Consider the following 20,540-nt stretch of genomic DNA (forward strand, 5'->3'; position numbering starts at 1 on the left):
AATGTATAGCCTGAATGCACTGTAAGTCGCTTTGGATAAAAGTGTCTGCTAAATGCATAAATGTAAATGTAAAAAATCAGCACTAAATGGTCTATACTGACATGAGGTGAGGGTGAAGCCAGCAAGCACAATGGAAAGCTGAAGTCTGCTGTGAATGGGAGGAAGTGTTGCACAAGAGGAAGTGGCCAGAGCACCTCCCAATGCTTTACCACCGGGGCAGTTTTACAGCCTAAAGGCATTAGATGAAGAGGGGGCAAAAGTCATCTTAAATATTAAGAACATAATAACCTCAAAACTAGCACATCCTCTGCCCCGATCAAACCACACATCTGCAGGCTCGAGCCTGTTATGGTTTTACGATGGATTGAGGCACTGCATCCATTAGACCAAAGTTTTGCACAGTAGTTGTTTTGATGACTATGACACACTGTTTGTTTCTGTGGTAATGGACAAACGATTCAGGTTAGTGTGCAGTGTGGTATTACAGGCCCACATGAAACCGAAGGAAGTCTGAAGCAAGTTTGAATTTAGGAACTTAACATGCACTGAGTGATGACATTGTGAGAATGCATTAGTCTTGAAGGCTTTAGTGTGTTAAAGCTTATTTCTGGAATTTGAATTGTGAAATTATGGGGAGAAAGACTTTTTAAAGATAAATGTGTAGAGGAATTGAAAAAGGGAAATGCTGTTTAAAAGCACACGCAATCAGTGATATCACATTTTACATTTTCTTATTTTGAGTTGTTGTAATAAACTCTTTCTCTTCTCTCTTTTTTCAGATTGTTAGTATTTCTGTAGGATTGCGACCTTGGTGAGTGCCTGGATAGGCCTCCCTTCTGTCACCTCCTTTGCTTTTCTGCTGGTAAGCATCTCCACACACAATCACAGCTCTATTTCTATAACTGTTAGTTGTTTAAAAACTAAAACTAGTTGTTTTACTGTATGAACTGTTTTATTAAAGTCATTGTTTTATTAAAACTTGTGTATTAATAATAATTTTTCAAGGACAGTTAGCCTAAGAAGTCAGTTCTTCTGCAAGTCAACATGTAACTATGCTACCAGAACTAATTTAAATAGGTCATATCATGAAATTTATTATTATTTTTCCCCTGTATATTTTGGAAAAAAAATTTTTTTCTATTTTAATGTTTTAGAATATCATTTATTCCTGTGATGCCAAAGCTGATTTGGAGCTCAAGAAGCATTTCTTATCTATTTATTTGTGCTGCTTAATATTTTTGTAATTTTTTATTTTTCTTCAAGGTTCTTTGATGAAATAGAAATCTTTCATTACATTATAAGTATACTTACCAGGGTTGGAAAATTAATGGGGGCTTGTAGCAAAAATGGCACCAGAATAAATAAAAATGCCATACAAATTCAAGATAAAGTGGTAAAAACTGCTCCTGCATAATGAAACAGTCGATAATGGCTGTCATGATTAAAATAAAATGTGAAAATGAATGAAAAGTGTCTATTCGCAGAATTACATTTGAAAGTTTTTATTGTTAAATGTATTCAGTGAGTGAATTGCAGACTTCCAAAACTTTCACATCAGAATGTCACCGTAGTCCAGTTGTCCAAAACCACTTCCTTTTGTTTTTTTTGTTTTTTGCATTCCCCTAATATCTTACCAATGATTCTCTTGTCAGTGCAGCAATCTGGGTGTGCTGGTGAGCTCAAGCGCTTGTGGGATTCTGCTCTGAGCTGCTGGATTGGGGTGTGGGACATTCTTGGTTCAGTGTTTTCTGGTATGTGGAGTCTTCCTGCCCTTATGGCTGTTGATGTGTTGCAGGTGCAAAGCAGTCTTTGTGTTTATCATCCGTCTTAGCATTTGCGATTGGTTTGAACGTTGAGATAAGCTTTGAATTCTTTTGTTTAAGCCTCAGACACAAACACCAAACAATTTTGTTTGTTTATTGTTTTTTGATTTACTTGATGCAGTATTTTTTTTAGTTTCGAATTTGTACACTTATACCTGATCATCCTCAATTTTATAGTCTGAGATAGATCTGAGAAAGCAGTGCTGTTTTCCCAGCAGTTGATGACATATGTAGTTCTGTCAATGTTGTTTCAAGCCAGGGTTATTATAGTTAACTAAAACTAAAACCATAAAAAGAAACATTGTCATTACTAAAAATTATATAAACGTTGACTGAAATAAAATAAATGTACTTAAACTTATTTTCATTTAGTTGCCTTAGCAACATTTCTCATTCATTTGATAATATACAAAAATAACTAAAACGGAGAGGAAAAACAAAAACAACATGTTTTATGAAATAACAATTAAAAATATTTAAACAGTTACTAGAAATGACAAAATGAAAACAGGAAATTCAAAAATAATAACTCAATTCGAAATAATATATAAAATATAAAAATCAATTCCAAATATAAAAACCTATATTAGTATGTAAATTATGCTAAAATACCATAACAATGTTTTAAATGAAGTTAAAAAGAGAAAACGTCTTGCTTTGCATTTTATCCTGCAGAGATGTGAGCCCAGATTGTGTAACATGGTTACTGCGGAAGTGAACGGCATTGTGGGACATAAAGAGGGTTTAAGTAATGCAGCTTCCTGTTCCTCTAGGATGGTGTCTTATGTAATCAAAGGGTCAGAGTTTGCAGAAGGTGGCCCCATTATTTATATGCATGATGGAGGGGAGTGTAAAGCCAAGCAAATAGCTGTTGTGTGTTTCCTCTCAGAGCGTGCAGTGGGTACTGAATGTGTGCGTCTTGAGTCAGATGGGCAGGAATGCTTAGAATGCTTTGATAAAAAGGGGGAATATTAGGGCCTTTTCTGCTTGAAGCTTCCATTTCAGTTTCTGTAGTTAATACTGTACATAACCCAGTATCAGTTTTTTAACAATGTGATTTGGGTCTTGTTGTGCTTAATTGTGCTGTAAATTTCCCTGTACAGCATTTGTCCTTTACATGACGACACACCTCCACCCTACGGACTTTTTTGCTTACGTCTTTTTCCACCAATTTATTTGATTTTCATCATTTTTTATTATTTCCCGCCCCTAACCTCCCATATTTATTTTTGCTTTTGTTTCCATGGATAACTTGACAAGCTGAACACACCCTTTACATCTGACAGCTATCTGTAAGAGGAAACCTAGTGCGTGAAATAAATCAACATGCACACGGTTTCATTATGCCAGGTATTGATGTTGTGCAGTACAGGAGATGCATTTGGATTGTTCCAAATCTTGTGGCTGGGAGCCAATGAAAATGCCTTGTACTTTCACAAGGCAAGGATGGATTATGTGTGTCAAGCAGTGGAGCCTGAGGTCATCTTTAACAGTGTCAGCCCCTCCCCCTGCATATCAGCCAATGCTGCCACTGTCTGGTAATCTTGAAAACTGCCTCTACAAGAGGATTCACTACTTTAATGGGTTTTACATGATTGCTCTGAGCTATTTGTTGTTGGAATAACTGTATGATTAATGCCTGATTATTGTCTGGAAGTATCAGTTAGAATGACTGTTCAAAGCTTCAGAACATTTTGTTGTATTCTGCATTTTGTCTGGAGAGGAGTTACTGGATAACTGGTTATTAAAAAAATTATTTAAACTGAAAAACAATCCTCTTTTCTCATGTGAATACTAATTCTGGTTATAACTACACTGATGCGTTGACCAGCATTCCTACAGTCCAGAGAATTTCAAAAGCCTGGAATAAAGGTCATGGAAAAGTTGTTTGAAATAATTTATTTTCAGCGCGGATGCATTGATCAAAAATGACAGTAATGACAGTAATTTTAAATAAATACCATTCTTTTGAATTTTCTGTTCATTAATGAATCCCAAAATAACATAAAATTAAGTAACAAGTAAATAAAAAAATTTAAGCAGCACACCTGTTTTTTGTTTTTTTTGTTTTTTGTTTTTAATGTTGGTGATAAAACGAAATTATCTCTGAAGAATCATGTGACACTGAAGATCAGAGCAATGGCTACAGGAATAAATTAAATACAGGAATAAATTACATGTTGAGATAGAAACCAGTTGTTTTTAAATTGTTATATTACTGTTTTACTGTATTTTTGATTTAGTAAATGCAACCTTGGTGAGTAAAGTGCTGGTCAGTCAAAGATATGTAAATAAGATCATTCAATAAACACTCCTCATTATTATTTATTTTTTATTTTTTATTTTGTTTATGAACGTCAATTCATCTTCTGCTTTTCCTCGGCTTCTTCTGTTATCTCAGGATAATAGAAGACTATTAGTTACAAAAGACAAAGACAAACAGTGCTGGGTAGTAACTGATTATGTGTTACATAATCAGATTCCAAAAATTATGTACTTGTTTGATTATATTATATTTATTATATTATATATGCATTTTAAAATACTTGAAATAAGACTACAGTTACTTTTTTTATTGATTACATGATTAAATATTCACACAAGTCTTTGTCTTAAGAAGGCTTTTGTCTTTCAAACATTAAAATGCACAAATCACATGATTTTTCTTTTCAAGTAAAGCAAGAATCCTCACACTTTTTTGCCAGCTAAACCTCTTTTATCTAATATATTAACTTGAAGTCCCCCTGAGATTTTAAAGTAATAAGTTAATAATAACACTTTTGCATGTTCAAGGTTCTTTGACATTGGTTTATTTTCACATGACATGCAGGTAAACAAATAGAATATTTCATGATTTTTAGTAAGTGTTTTATTGTGATTGTTGTTTTAAAATTATTTATTTGAATTCTCCATTTTTTTATGATTTAATTAATTATTATTATTTTTTTTTTTTTTTTTTTTTTTATTAAACTAACAAACCCCCTGCAGTTTCTTTACAGATGCCAGTTTGGGAAACATTGATGTAAAGTTTAATGCACGTCATGATTTTAATAACAACGAATGGAATATATTTTAATTCTTGTTGTATTTTTATGTCAGCATGGTACAGTATTATACTGTTTAAATCAATGTGATAAACATGTTAGTCAGAAGTAATCTAAAAGTAATCAAAAAGTAGTCTATTATATCTACCTACCTACCTACCTACCTACCATACTATATATATATATATATATATATATTTATTATATATATATATATATATATATATATATATATATATGTATATATGTATATATATTATATATGATATATGTATATATGTATATATATATATATGATGTATGTATATATATATATGTATATATATATATATATATATATGTATATATATATATATATATATATATATATATGTATATATGTATGTATATATATGTATATGTATATATATGTATATGTATATGTATATATGTAATGTATGTATATGTATATATAGTAGTATGTATCTATCTATCTATCTATCTATATATGTATATGTATATGTATATATAGTATCTATCTATCTATCTATCTATCTATCTATCTATCTATCTATCTATCTATCTATCTATCTATGTTTATTTTTATCAGTATTGGTTGATGTAATGCATATTTTGTGTATTATACTTTGGTGATGTTGAGTCGTATTAAAGTGATTGCTTATTTTGTACAGCAGGTGGCACCATTTGCAAAGTTATTATCATTGTCAAAGTTGTGAATGCGTTTCATGATGGTATACGTTCATTTCTGAACAAATATTGTCTGATAGATAGACTGGACTGAATCAGATCTGAATCACTGTATGGATGTTGCTGGTCTGAGGATCTTGAAGGCATTAGTTCTTATGTCAGATGCGAGAAATATGGTGATTCAGGGGAAGGCACCTAAATTTATGATGAGAATAAATATAAATAAATAATTGTTATTTTCCCCCCAATTAATAAATTACCATGTAGCAGATAACTAAATGACATCAAAGCTAAATATACATATTACAGTTTGAATGTGGATGGACTTGTGTTTTACTTTTTCATGGATCTTTAGCTACAATTGGCCTTTTAAGACATGAGGACACAAGGTAAATTGGTGTTGAGAGAGCAGACAGCCACTGTCTAGAGATCTGAGATATCTTTTAAGCATGAGACGGATGGCAGTGTGTTTTGTGAGTCAGTCAGTGCCTGCTCTAAGAGACATGTTGATGCAGCTGAAGGGAGTGGAAGGATTAGTTAAATATTCATTGGGTTAGCTCCCCTTTCATTTACTGTGTGTCATGTATACACTGCACTCACCACCCACCCATGCATACCACAGGCATTTTACAGACGAGTCATTCCTCTGCTGTATAAATGTCAAAACCATTCTCCATCGACCTGTCTTTTACAAAGTTTTATAAAGCCATCCTTCAGTCTCTGTAGTGAAAACAGTGCTGGTAAACAGCTTACTTTGTTGATCTTAATACATTATTACTGATCTCAATGTACCCACTCATTTCCCCATGGGTAATATTTAAAATGAAAAAAAAAAAAATTAAATCTTTTTTTTTTTTACTTTACCTGTTTTTAACCTCACTATGGCATTTATGTTTCTCCAATAATAGGGATTTTGGATATTTTCTGGATGTAAAATATTAATTGCTATATACAGTATATTTCATTTCTGAAATGCTTTTTATTTTATTTTATGTTTTTTTTTCTATCATCCGTTTTCACAACTGCTTGGCGTTTGTAGGGTGACAAGGATGCTGGAGCCTATCTCAGATTGCAAGTATTAAAATTAAATTAAAATTTAAAATTTAAATTTAATTAAATTAAATATTAAAAAATGTTTTTATACATCAATTTATATATATATATATATATTTTTTTTTAATTTTTCTTTACATTTTCCAAACCATTTGTCCTTTTTAGGATCACATGGATTCTGGGGCCTTTTTATTTTATTATTTTATTATTTTATTTTATTTTATTTTATTTAGTTTTTATTGATTTTTGAGTGCATTTTTTAACCCAGAGAATAGGGAGTGGCCCTCTGCACACACCTTCCATGCTGTCAGCAGAGGGAGCTCTGTGCCTAAAAAAGAAACACAAGCACAAATCCACCTTGTGCCATGCATACCCCCAAAAATCCCATCTCAGTTTGACAGTGCCCCACCCCTCATACTCACCATTAACAGCTCTCCTGACTGCCACAAACTTACTCTGAATTAAGAAAATGAAAGAAACCGCAACGAGCATTGGCTCTTTTTTTAAATGTCAAGTAATGTCAAGAGATGTTGAAAATGTCTGTATGCAGAGACCAAACTTCCTGTGCTTGTCTTGTACCAAATGACATTCTCAGATCTTAAAGACCTTGACAGGGAAAGAAGGACACCAAGTGACATGAATTCTTTCCAATTCTGTTGTTTTCCAAAGCAGACATGGGTGTTACGAGGCGGAATGCATCAAGTTCTGTCTCTGTTTTCTTTCTTTTGGTGTAACTCATTTGATGCTTGACTTTACAGAAAATAACTTTTGAAAGATTGTCTTAATCAAAGCAGTTTCAGAAATGGAAGTGACATCAATTAAACAGTCTTTCAACATTTGGAACAGGGTGGCTTAAAATTCCTTAACCCAACATTTTCAGATGAGGTACCCTGTTTTGGCTTATGATATTCGGTTGCCATGGTTTCTGGCTTTGATCGTGAGAGGTACAGTGCTGCCTAAGAGGTCTTATTGTATGAGAGATTAACCAAAAATCCTTCTCTGAACCTCTCCGGTTATCACCATACACCACCACCGACTTGAGACTTATGCAAATGTTTTAAATGATAACAATTGTAAGTGATCACCAGTAACACTGTGCTGTTTGCGTGCCACTGTTTGTCAGTGCAGATGACTTCAAAGCTACAAATGTTGCGGTTGTCATTTGACAGAGTTGTTTGTTGCAGTTAGACTCAACCCGGACGCACCAATAGCTGACATCCCACAAATGCGCTGCAACCTCACTGGCTTATCCAGCAATTTGTTTTGATTTTAGCCACAACATGTTTGAAGGGGGCATTAAACCGGCTGTTTACTCCAGTGTGGCCAGTGTGGGCGGAGCTACAAATCACAAACAAACGCACGCTTCCTCTTCTCTCTTTTATCACCCTTCTGATTCCTTCGTTTTATTTAACGCATTTAACACTCATTTGCATTTGGTCGAGCAGGTCATGCCAGTTTTGGGGGTGCATAAAGGGCATCTGCATCCCCATATTCTGTTCATTTTGGTGGGTTTCAAAGGGCTGGGGTGAAATCAGAACACAGCTACTATAGTTGGCTAATGCGATGTGGCGGCACGCCCCGGGAAATTTAGGTCAAGTTAAAACTGCAGACAAGGATGTAAGTGATGCTGCGTAAGAGTGACACTGCATGATGTATCACATGCACACACACATTATTCTTCTGTATACATTAACAGATATCACAGGCACACCCTTGGCATTTGGAAAATGATAGTTAATAAATGTGCATTGTAAAGGCTGAATTGTATAAATCATTGGCTAAGCCTCTGTAAATTAGATTTTAGACAAGGCTGCTATGTTAAGTGTTGCTCTTCTGGCAATATTCTCACATTAGCTTTAATTCCGCACATACTTCACCACATGTGTAACTGGATTATTGCATCCACTCACTCAAATAAGCGTGCACATGAAAATACACACTAATTCACTCGCTCCCCTCCCCCTCAATGCCAGAGGCAGCTGGTTAGCCACTCCACGGCTGTGCCCACGTGACGGAGGGAATCAGGGAGGGGAGAGGTTGTTGTTTTTTTTCCTATGGTGCCACAGCAGTAGTGTAGTATAGCAAAACACGTGGATTCCCATGCTGCAGTGCTCCTGCAGAATTCCAGCATGCCTTACATCCAGATAGTTATGGGTTGCGTTGTTATATCTATTCCTTATATATATATATATATATATATATATATATATGTATATAATATTATATATATTATATAGATAGATAGATAGATAGATATACATACTAATTCATTCTGCAATTATTTTAAATCCATATAAAATATTCATTCATTCTTCTCATGACATTCATTCTATATTACATAAAATTATCATCATTTGTATACAATTATTTACACATATATTATTCCACAATATAATATATTACAAACAATTATTCTATATAATAGTATAATAATTATAAATAGTATTTGAACATGTTAATTTATACAATTGATCATATGTATTTATGCATCCTAAGACTGGAATGTCAGTTATTTGCAGAATTCCGTGATTAATTAGCGTGTCGCTGTTGCACTAGTTGTGCATTTTTGGTGCATTACCTCATCGCTATTCATATATTCATACACAAGCTCTTAAGTCGGACTACTGCTCCAGTGCCCTCATCCTCCCCTCCGCCTCGCCATTCGCTTTCTGATTGGCTGTCAGTGTGTTTTTGGTATAACCAGGTTTTTTCAACTCCATGGATACAGTGGAGTGCAAAAGAACTTGCGTGCAGCCAATCACAATGCAGTAGTGAATCGTAAGTGCCCAGCGGGCTTAGATGAGCCCCCCTCTGCCCCCTCCTTCTCCAGAATCCCATCGTAGCTCCTCTCCTCCAGCACGCAATCTCCCAGTAGGAGGCTTCGAAAAGAACACAACCAGGTCAGAGTCTGTCTCTGTCGGAAAGAGCTCGTACAGGGACCCTTTGGGACTGCTGTGAATGAAGCTGAGAGGCAAATGCACTGTTCTTAATATAATCTTTACTCTTGTCTCAGTTTGGCCCACATAGCTTGTTGTTGTCATGAGGAGATATTAGGACCTTGATAAATGTTCTCCACTTTTCACTGTTTTCTTTTCATTTTTATAAAGGGATCTTATTAGTTCCTAATTCATACACCTCAATCACGTTTGTTCCTATAATAATGACATAAATGCAAAAGACATTGAACCTTATGATAATAAATGTTTTGTATCACAGGTAGCTTTCATTTTTGTATTTTTTTTAAGAAATATGATCATGTCAAATTGGATTTTTGAGATGGCCGTCCTTGGAATGACCCCCTAATGGTTGGAGGGAGGTCTGGGTGGGATTTAGGGTTGGCGCACTTGGCAGCAGTACATCATTGGCATGACTTGGATTCAGGTCACATTTATTCTAAGTAACTTTCCAACAGTAGATCAGTATAAATCTAGTAACCGTAAATCTAGTGCAAAAAGCATTATTATACTATCTGTCTGTCAGTCCGTCCATCCATTCTTTTGTACGAATAGAACGTTGACAATATGTTGATTTGTGGTTGTTAAAGTATTCTGAGTGTTTTTCACTTAATCATTGCTAGGGATAGAAGGGTATTGTGGGTCATTGCTAGGTTCAAAAGCTTAAGGTCAGTAAGCTTTTTTATGATTTTGAAAGGCCTCTCTTATGCTTACTATGGCTGCATTTATTAGATCAATATACAGTAAAAACAGTGATATTGTAAAATATTGAAATGCATTTTTTTTTTTTTTTTGACTTTTGAATTTATTAAACAGAATTTCGTGGTGCTTCAGATTTCTCTGGGCTTTTTTTTGTAGTTTTGTTGTTTTTGATTGTCCATAAAGTAAACACAGTCTGTAACTCCCTCTTGAACACCTAAAAACTTGGACCAAATGCCACCTTTGCAAGCAAGCCGAAGCAATTTTTTTTTATTTTGCACTACTTCAGCAGTTGTTTTGTGAGCTTGGTAATCGATTCACGCCACTGACCTTGAACTCTAATCCTGAGCTTTGCTAAGCATTGACCTCCACATGATCCTCAGCGTGGCTTTAACCTGTCACTGCCCCTCACCATGTGTCCATGTCTCTTTTGTAAAGTGTGAATGTCTGCATCAGTTAGAGTACGCTGGCTTGAGCGAGACTTGCTTCTGTCATTATGGGTTAGAGTGCTTTTGATCATTGGTTTACCGTCAGCAACTTTCATGTACGGTCCCTGTACCTGATTGAGACCCTTGTGCACACAGATGGTCCCAGCTCAGACGCTCACCTGACTTCAACCTCACCACGTCACTCCTCGTCAAATCTCTCCCGCCCATTGTCTCTTTGCCTCAGCTTCCAGACACTCTCTGTTCACCTGTCTACCTGTTCATGTCTCAACTTTTCACCTGTCAGCAGCCTGTCTCCTGTCACTCTGCATACACCCTCTCCAGCTCTCATGTTCCCAGTTCAGACATACACAAATAGCTGACAGGATATTTCAAGCCGTTTCGGCTGTGTCACGCGGTGTGCCATGTTAAACTAAAAATAATATAATTTAATAAGATAGTTTAATATAATTTTCCTGTAATTATTATTAGGGCTGTAAATCAGTTGAAACTTAATCACATTTAATAATGAAATTAAGTGCAGTACATGATATGCCATTTAATTAATCAAATTATAATCAGTGTTATATACATAATAATATTAATTTGAATTATTTATTTATTAATATAGTAGTTAATAAATTAAATAAAAGTAAGCTGACTCAAAGACATTATTGTTACGAAAGAATGGAATAGGCAAAAAACTTTAGAACTCAGTATACCACAAGAATATTAATTGTATTGCACTTCACTGTATTAATTTTTTTTTTTTTTTTTTTTTTTTTTTTTTAATGAAATTACATTTTGAAAAATTTAATTATGAGTTTTCCCTAAAACTTTTAACCTAAATCTTGGATGTTGGTTAAGAAAATGTACTTCGTATGACTCCTCACATACTAACCAATTACATAAACCAACTGCCAATATCACTTCTTGACTAACTGTAACATTTCTTGTGATGAAAAGTATATACTGTAGGAGTGAATGTTTGTCTCATGCTATCTAGATCTGCAGCTAGATCATCAGCTAGATTATATAACACCCATTCACACACATACACACTCATGTCTGTGACCTACATCTAGGCGTCTGTATGCTTATGTGTGTATTCTTACACTCATCACTCTTCCAGCCAGAGGCACAGGAATCATGGGTAGTATGCTGCTGTTGTTATGGCCTAGATTGACCCTTTCCCTCTTGTTTGCTTTACTCTAACACGGTTTTATATTATATTATATTATATTATATTATATTATATTATATTATATTATATTATATTATATTATATTATATTATATTATATTATATTATAATTTCTCTTAAATTGGTTAATGGCTTAAATGCATTTAAAATACCGTGCAATGATACATTGACAATTATTTTTATTTTATGGCTGTCATTAAAATCCATTTTTTTCTAAATTAAGCATAAAAATTTGAATTTCTTGTTTTATGTATTTTTCTTCTTTTTAATTGAAAATTTTAATAGGTTATCTGCAGCTGAACTGTGCATTTGGTAAATGTGTACAGCTCCTCTCCTGACACTCATAGAAAAAACTTTCCTTCAGACCAGTGCAGTTTTTGGTAAAATGCCATTGAGAGTTGTGGTGGAGGCATTTTCCCATCAGCTAATAGTGTTTATCGGGGTTTATGTCAGGTGGCTGTGTTGGAGGAGGAGGTATGCATTGGAGGAAGGATGTTTTTTTTTTTTCCCTTCCGTGTGTTTTCTCAGAATCTTTCTTTTATAGTTGATTTTCTCACAGATAGGCTAAAAAAGTAGTTTTTTATAACTTGAAATGTATTGGAGCAATATTGTACAGATCTGTAGCATTGGCAATCATGTTAGTCATAGCTTAACTTGCATCACCAAGCGTAGTTGCAAATTAGGGCTGTGCGATAATGAAGAAAAATGTGATATGCGATACCTTGTTAAATAATGTGATATTTGATATGCGATACGATATTGCTTTAAGTGTGTAAAATCAATTTAAATTATATTTTTAAATATTTGAAAATGAAAACTATATAACCAATTCTGTGTGTATGTGTCTGTTCAAACATGAGGAGATGCAAAAGACGAATCAACTCGGTGTTCGCGCGCCGTCTGAAATGTGTCTCTATGTGTACATGTTCCTGGATCAACATCTTTTGTTGATCCTGGATCAACATAACTGCCCAAAAATATAGACTTAACCCAATCCCTACCCCTAAACCTAACCCTACCCATAATTTATTCCTAAAATCAGTGTGAAATTATAGCTGATTAACAAGGGTGTAGAAGCACCTAACCCTGATTGTAAGCCTAAAACAGATATTTCCTGAAAAGGTATCCCTCAATTCTGATTGGTTGATAGGAAGGTTGTTCCAGGATCAACAAGGATGTTGATCCAGGAACAAGTTGTACTTAGTGAAATCACAATTTGTGCAGCAAAACTGAAGAGACGCTGTCTAAGATGCGGCTTGTGCATGCACTTCAGGTGTAAGACAGCAAGACGAGATGGCAAGGAGTTGTTTTCAGCAACTTATTGCACTTAACTCTTTTTAACGTCAAGCATTTCTCTGCTTTCTGCGTCAAACTAAAACTTTGACCTTTTGCAGCGTTTTAAGTAGTCTATTATTAAAATTCAGATATCGCATGCCCTTGAGATATGCATAATGCGATATTTACATTTGCGACTTTTCGATAATTTTGATATATCGTGCAGCCCTATTGCAAATACAATGACACTTCTAAGCAGGTTTCCCAAATACTCCCCCATTTTCTATTGCTGCTAACGGTTCATCCAGAAACTCACACCATTAAATGAGTCAATGGAGTCAAGTTACTAGGTTGGACTGTTTAACTGTTGTTTACACTCTTTGGGATGTCATCTTAAAGCCCAAAGTGTGCTTTAGTTTTGCATTTACTTAGCACATGCCTGCAGCTGAATACAGTACATTGCCTTTCACAGTACACTCAGTTGATAGCGTGGGGAACACAGGTGCTCAGCTTGTGCACCGGAAATTTGGTGCGCTCTTCAACACAGGCATTTATTGTTGATGTTGTCTCAAGTTATTTGCAGTTGTTCCGTCTTTTCATTTTCTTTTTCGACCATGGGCCGAGGCGATGTTGCTTACACTATTGTTCATCAGAGTAGTTCAAGCTGCTGAAGACTAAATAGGTAGGCGGTCATTAATTAATGAGCCCATAGTTGTGACACCATCACAAAAACTGTTTTTGAACAAGCCATTTATCATAAATGCTCTTTGTGAAATTACCCCTCTATTGAAGACCTTTGGAATGCGAGTTTTCCTTCCTTTTTTTCTTTTCACCATTATTTATATAGCGCTTTTAACAATACAGATTGTGCCAAAGCAACTTTACAGTATTAAATCGGAAAATAGTGAAAGTGAAAGTCGTGACATTTGCCAAGTATGGTAACCCATACTCGGAATTGGTGCTCTGCATTTAACCCATCCAAGTGCACACACACACAGTGCACACACACAGCAGTGAGAAGTGAACAGACCGTGAACACACACAGCAGTGAGAAGTGAACACACCGTGAACACACACCCGGACCAGTGGGCAGCTATTTATCCGGCGTGGGTATTGAGGGTGGAAGAGAGCGCTGTTAATATCTGTGCAATCAAGTCGATGGTGTTGCTAGATATTAAGTGTCCCCAACTTAGCAAGCCAGAGGGACAGCGGCAAGGAACCAAAACTCCATCTGTGACAGAATGGAGAAACCAGGCTCAGTCAGGGGGCCGATTCTTCTTTGAACAGACAAAACCAGCAGTTCAATTCCAGGCTGCAGCAAAGTCACATTGTGCAGAGGACTCATCTGGTTCCTAGGGTCTTGTCACGGTGGCCATCTGTCTTCCTGGATTTTGCTGTTTGGAAGGAAAGTTTGGCCTTGCTTCTGTACTTCACTCATGTCTACTGTTATTCACTTTTTGCAGACGCAAAATGTTAAACCCAATAGTCTCAGATATCCCAAGAGAATTAATGGTTTTAGAGGGCTGTTTTTACATCTAAAAACACTAGTCTACTTCCTAAATCTTGACTTTGAAAGCTTGGGGCCCCTCAATAGGGAACTGAACGTGAGCAGTAGGCATGACATGCACGGTTGGCACTGGCCACCAAAGCACAGGGATTCCCGTAACTGTGTGTGTGTGCTGAAGGAGGGGGGTTACAGTAGTGACATCTGGTAGACCCAAGGCCCTGCACAGGAAAACCACTGCGTCTGGAGAGTGGAAGCTGTGGGGTAAAGGGAAGGAGCGTTGACTGGTGGTTGGAAGGGCGCTGGTTTCTTGACTGATAATGGGGGAGATTAGTGCCATGATAGAATCAAAGTAAGGCTGTTAGGTGCTGTCCAACCTGGATCTGACCATCAGATTTATGATTTCTGTTAAAAATATGTGACTTAACTCTGTCTTTCTTTTTCCCTTTAGGTACGTTGTCATGGGGAACCTCCTTAAAGTTTTGACATGCACAGATCTTGAACAAGAGCCCAACTTCTTCCTCGATTTTGAAAGTGAGATACTTCTCTTTCCATTGACTCTCTTTTATTTATTAGCTGTAAACAATCCTTCATTCTCCAAGCTTACCTCAAAATGCACTAATTTAGCATCTCACATGTCCTTTTTGGTATGTTTGAGAACTGGGATTCTGGGAGACTTGGTGCAGGTCAATACCCGGTCAACTTGTAAAAAATGCCAGTTCCCCTTTTAGGTCTTGATACTATCTTAAACTCCTTTCCCCTGGAGACTAGTTCATGAACCACACACAATCTGCTACCATCTCATTTGTTTGAACCCAAAAACTCTCTCCAAAGCAAAGGAAGGTGAATGAACCAAAGAAAAGAAGACAGTGGAAAATAACAGTTTCCTGGCTTTTATTACCCTTGTCCACAGAACATTTTCATCATTCTCCATTTCTAGTCACATAGTCGTTCCTTTGAAGAAAAACGGGGCGATATGGAGTCACCAAAACCATTAACTCATTCATGGCTCATCAGTCGCACACATATAAGAAAAATTCCTATAGTGTCTGCTCAAGATTTATGTAACACTAATAAAGAGGGCGAGAGTGCGAGAGACTCCAAGAGACAGAGCACTGGAACAGGACTTAATGTATCAATACGAAAACATAGAAAGATGAAAAAGCTGAGAGATCATTGCACTCTTAATCTGTGGCATCTGAATGCTGGAAATTAAGGAGGTGGCCCTCAATTTCTTTAATTGCATTTGAAGCCATCTGTACTTAACAGCTGCTAGTGTCTCATTGAGGTTTCTTTTTTAGATGTGGGCCTAAAGTTTCCACCATTTAAAATTCCACACATTGCCTTTTAAACATATGAAACCGGCTCAGCTATGGAGGTTTGACTCATACATTTTAAGATCCCCAGTGAGGAATTCACCCCAAAAATTGAATTTAGTCATAATTTGCTCACTCTCTCGCTCACAAATGATTTGGAACACAAATGAAGATGTTCAGCAGAAGTCTGCATGGCCTCTCAACTGCACAACCATCATCTGATAGTGATGTCAAGTTTGGACTGTGTATATCCAAAGTTCAAGTTCCAATTCCAAATTATACAGTATAAGTGTACAAACTGTATATAAGACGCTACTAGTAGAGTAAAAGGTATTAATGAAAGGTCTGCTAGTGAAGTATATTTACATTGATCACATCAACAATCTAATTTGTAGTTCAAATTAACCTGGGTGTTATTTAAAAAAAAATGCACAAAGTAATATTTAACACAAACATTTAATTGCCCCAGCAATTAGCTATAAAGACAAATTTTACTGCATTGTTATTAAGGTTACTATATATATCTATATATCTATATCCATATATCTATATCTATCTATATCTATATCTATATATATATATATATATATATATATATATATATATATATATATATATATAAACAAAATAGAAGTGTGATGTTTAGTTTAGGGTTAGTTTGATGTTTCTCATCAAGTCTACATTTTTTGGATCAAAAATACAGGACGCAATATTGTATAAATAATAAGTAATATTGTGAAATGATATAACAATTTAAAATGCTTGTTTATTATTTAATATGTAATTTATTTCGAAGATGTCAGCTGAATTTTCAGCAGCCGTAACTCCAGTTTTCAGTATCACATGATCCTTCAGAAATAATTCTAATATGCTGATTTGGGGCTCATTTACATTTATCATTATTAATTATTATTATTATGATTCTTGAAATCTGTTGAGCTGCTTAATATTTTTGTGAAAACCATGATACATGGATTCTTTGATGAATGGAATGTTCAAAAGAGTACTTATACAGTAATACCCTTCCTTCAGAGCACCCACTTTTCTATAGTAATAGTAGAATTTGCCCATAGTATCAGCACACACACAATATAATGTACAACGTGTTACCAAATACTTATTTTCTTTGTTCTTTCCTTCATTTTCATCTTGCCTCATTCTGTAAGGTATAAAGCTCTAATACCTGTTCTTGATTTGCATATGTACAGTATGTTCACTTTTAATGTGTCAGACACTGACTAAATGTGACCTTGAAAGACCTTTTGATTAAAGACCTTGAAGTTATTTCTGTCTCTGCCTTCAGATGCCCAGCCAACAGAAGCAGAGCGGGAAACGTGGGACGAAGTGGATGTGGTCCTGAAGGATGCACTGGCAATACTTGATGAACTACAGGCATATAAAGGCGCGGGCCAAGAGATACGAGAGGTACAGGCACACTCTCAAGATAACAGATGTCTGCTGATGTTTGACTTATGCGTATGCACTTATCATTTTGTTTTTTGTTCATGCAAAATTGACTCTTTACAGTATATGCATTAATTTGCACAAAAATGAGTTGAAGGAATGATATCGGTGGCTTTAAAAAATCTTGCAGAATGTTCATATGATTTGAAATTCTCTGCTTTGCTCATGAGTGAATGTCAGTGTGATTGATAATCTTGTTGCCACGGATACTGTTGCTATACAGATACAGTTGCTATGGACTGGCGTCTTCTGCAGAATGAAAGTGAATGTTTCTTTTATTTCTTTTTTCTAATTCACTCAAAAGAACACGGTGCATTCCTTTTTTATGTCAGCACACTCAGTAATTATTTTAATGAGTCTTGTGTATTTGGAAATTCAAAGGCACACTGAGGTAGAGAGAAAAAACACTGACTAGATGTTCTGCCCAGTGTCATAATGGAAAAACACAATGAATAAACCTTCAAACCTCTTGTGTGCTTTGATTTGACATTATTTACATCCTCAAATTGCCACCCTCATGGGCACATCATTTAAAAACCTCATCTCACATACATAATTCTAACAGAACCTCATACGGTCATAAAATAATATGTTCCATTTATACTTGTGGGAATGTTGTTTATAACTCGCCAGATGTTGTATTATTAAGATGTTCTGTTTGTTTTTTTCAGGCAATCCAGAACCCTAATGATGAGGCATTACAAGACCAGGCATGGGCTGCTGTGGTGCCACTAGTAGGCAAACTAAAGAAGTTCTACGAATTTTCACAGAGATTAGGTACAATAGCCTGTTTTTCATAATAGAAGCAGTTATGCAGAAACCTTTTAACTGAACATTTTGGCATCATTTTCTCGCATTGATGTAATTCCCAACCTGAATGATTTTTCTATGGAACACAAAAAGATATATTTTGCAGAATGTCCATGCTGCTCTTTTCCATACTGTGAAAGTGAATGGGGGCAGAATCCCAAAAATAAAAAGACAGCACCAAAAGTAATTTTGAAGTAGTCTATATGCTATGGTGGCCGAGAGAGCTCAGTGCGCTGCAACTTCCAAAACACCTGCAAATAGAAAAAGCACCAGAAAATTAAGAAAATATCTTCATCAGTTTAACAGCACATGTGCTCCAAATACTCACAACACAACCAAATACAAAAACTCAAATGCAAAAAATGCAAATGCTAACAACACAAACAAATAAAGAAATGAGCTGCAAATACTTACAACACAACCAAATAGAGAAACGCACATCAAGCTCTTATTTTAAAATCCCATCAAGCTCTTATTTTAGGTGGGAAACTGCAGGAAGCCCTTAAATTTTACCTTTATTCTACACCACTGTTTCCATTCTCGTCAAAACAGTCTCTTGAGTTCCTGGTTCTATGCAGCCCCTCCCTCAGAAATACACAATTGAGCTAAGATTGGTTAGCTGGCCCAGTGCGTTGTGATTCGCTAACCAACTAGTGCACGTTGTCTGGAAACGTCACACCCCTTGCCAATTCAGGTAGTTGCATTTACCCCGGCGGCAGGGTTTATGTAAACATTGGGGCTAGTGATGTCACAAAACCGGGAAGAAGTCCTTACCAGCCTTTTTTGTAGTCCTCAAACAGCAATTTCTTTAAAAGGAGATTTTGTATTAAACTTTGAGCATCGTAACTTTCCAGATGTTGTTTGCATTACACACTACACACAAAAAAAAAAAGAAAAGAAAAAAAAGTGAAATCATAATCAACCACCTTCTCTTTTGTTGATTTTTAAGTGCTTGTCATAAGTTTGGGAATTTGGGTTTGGAATTCGTAGGGGAGCTGTCCCTTTAAATGTTCTTAACAGCCATTGGCAGTGTCTGTTTCAGTTAGTTTTTTTTTTTTTTTTTTTTTTTTCTGTGCTGTAAACATCTTACAAATTAAATGCACACTAACACATTGTGTGCAAAAACACCTAAGCAGCCCCAGGGAAGTACCTCAGCTGGTCCTTTCATATTCTTACACAAAACACACTAGCTGACGGATAGACTTAAATGCCAAAAATGTTACAAATCTCTCACTGATATGCATAGAAAAAAATGACCATGATATCTTATACTTCAGATCATTGCTTCTTTAGCATTAGCTGTTGCTCATCAAAACACAGGGATGTCAGCAGCTCAATAAGGCCAAGGTTGGTGGTGGTCTTACCCTGAGGCCATTGAAACCCTGCACTTTAAATCTATGTAATGGCTTCTGAACTTGTAGTCAATGAGTGCAGGCCCGGTGTCTGCCATATGTTATGTAACCTACCGAACTGGGTCATCTTGCTTTCCCGCGCTTTCCGCTCCAGAACTCTAAACCGGCTTTTGGCGCAAGCTCTCATGACTGATATGCTTCGCTTAACTACACTGATCACTTGGCATGTAGTGCTCTTGCCTGATGATGAACCTATCAGTGCATATTAAGTCAAAGTTTGAGCGTTTGGGTGTCAGTGGTGTTATAATTGTATTAACAACGTGAAAGATGCATGCTGCTGCGTTCTGATGAGTCTGTCCGTATCTACAGACAAGGACAGACTTGCAGAGCAGAGTGTCAGGATTTGTGATAGATTCACAATAAAACCATATTAAAGGGTTAGTTCACCCAAAAATTAAAATTAGCTTGTGTTTTACTCACCCTTGAGGCATCCTAGGTGTATATGACTTTCTTCTTTCAGATGAATCCAGTCGGAGTTATATAGAAAATTGTCCTGGCTATTCCAAGCTCTGTCATTGCAGTCAGCGGGTGTTGCAGATGAACAGTCTACAATTCGTCAAATAAAGTGTGTGCATTCATAATAAAACATGCCTCACATGACTCCAGGGGGTGAATAAAGGCCTCCTGTAGTGAATCCATGCATTTTTGTAAGAAAAATATCCATATTTCAAATGCAATAAACACTTTTCTCTAACTTCTGTTATCTGTCATACGTGGAAGCCGTTCCGGCGGATGACGTAAGACGTCGGCTTTGCGTGATTAGCGATGAACGCTGAGAGAGAACAAAACAAAATGCCGGTTACGAATTAGAAGTATAAACCGAGGTTTTGCAAAGAAAAATGTTGGAGGATTTCGATATAAACCAAGAGGA

General features: G+C 35.9%; 1 protein-coding gene across 1 annotated transcript in view; it reads left to right on the top strand.

The window, feature by feature from the left end:
* The window catches only part of LOC109094102 (CYFIP-related Rac1 interactor B), a 53,776-nt gene that overhangs the window by 24,510 nt on the left and 8,726 nt on the right, over positions 1 to 20,540 (top strand). The window contains 4 exon segments of the mRNA XM_042751695.1: positions 780 to 862; positions 15,119 to 15,201; positions 17,287 to 17,408; positions 18,119 to 18,224. Of these exon segments, the coding sequence (XP_042607629.1) occupies positions 15,129 to 15,201; positions 17,287 to 17,408; positions 18,119 to 18,224 (301 nt within the window). The 5' untranslated portion in view covers positions 780 to 862; positions 15,119 to 15,128.

This window comes from Cyprinus carpio, chromosome B24, assembly GCF_018340385.1.
Source record: "Cyprinus carpio isolate SPL01 chromosome B24, ASM1834038v1, whole genome shotgun sequence".
In the NCBI taxonomy this organism is placed as follows: Eukaryota; Metazoa; Chordata; class Actinopteri; order Cypriniformes; family Cyprinidae; genus Cyprinus; species Cyprinus carpio.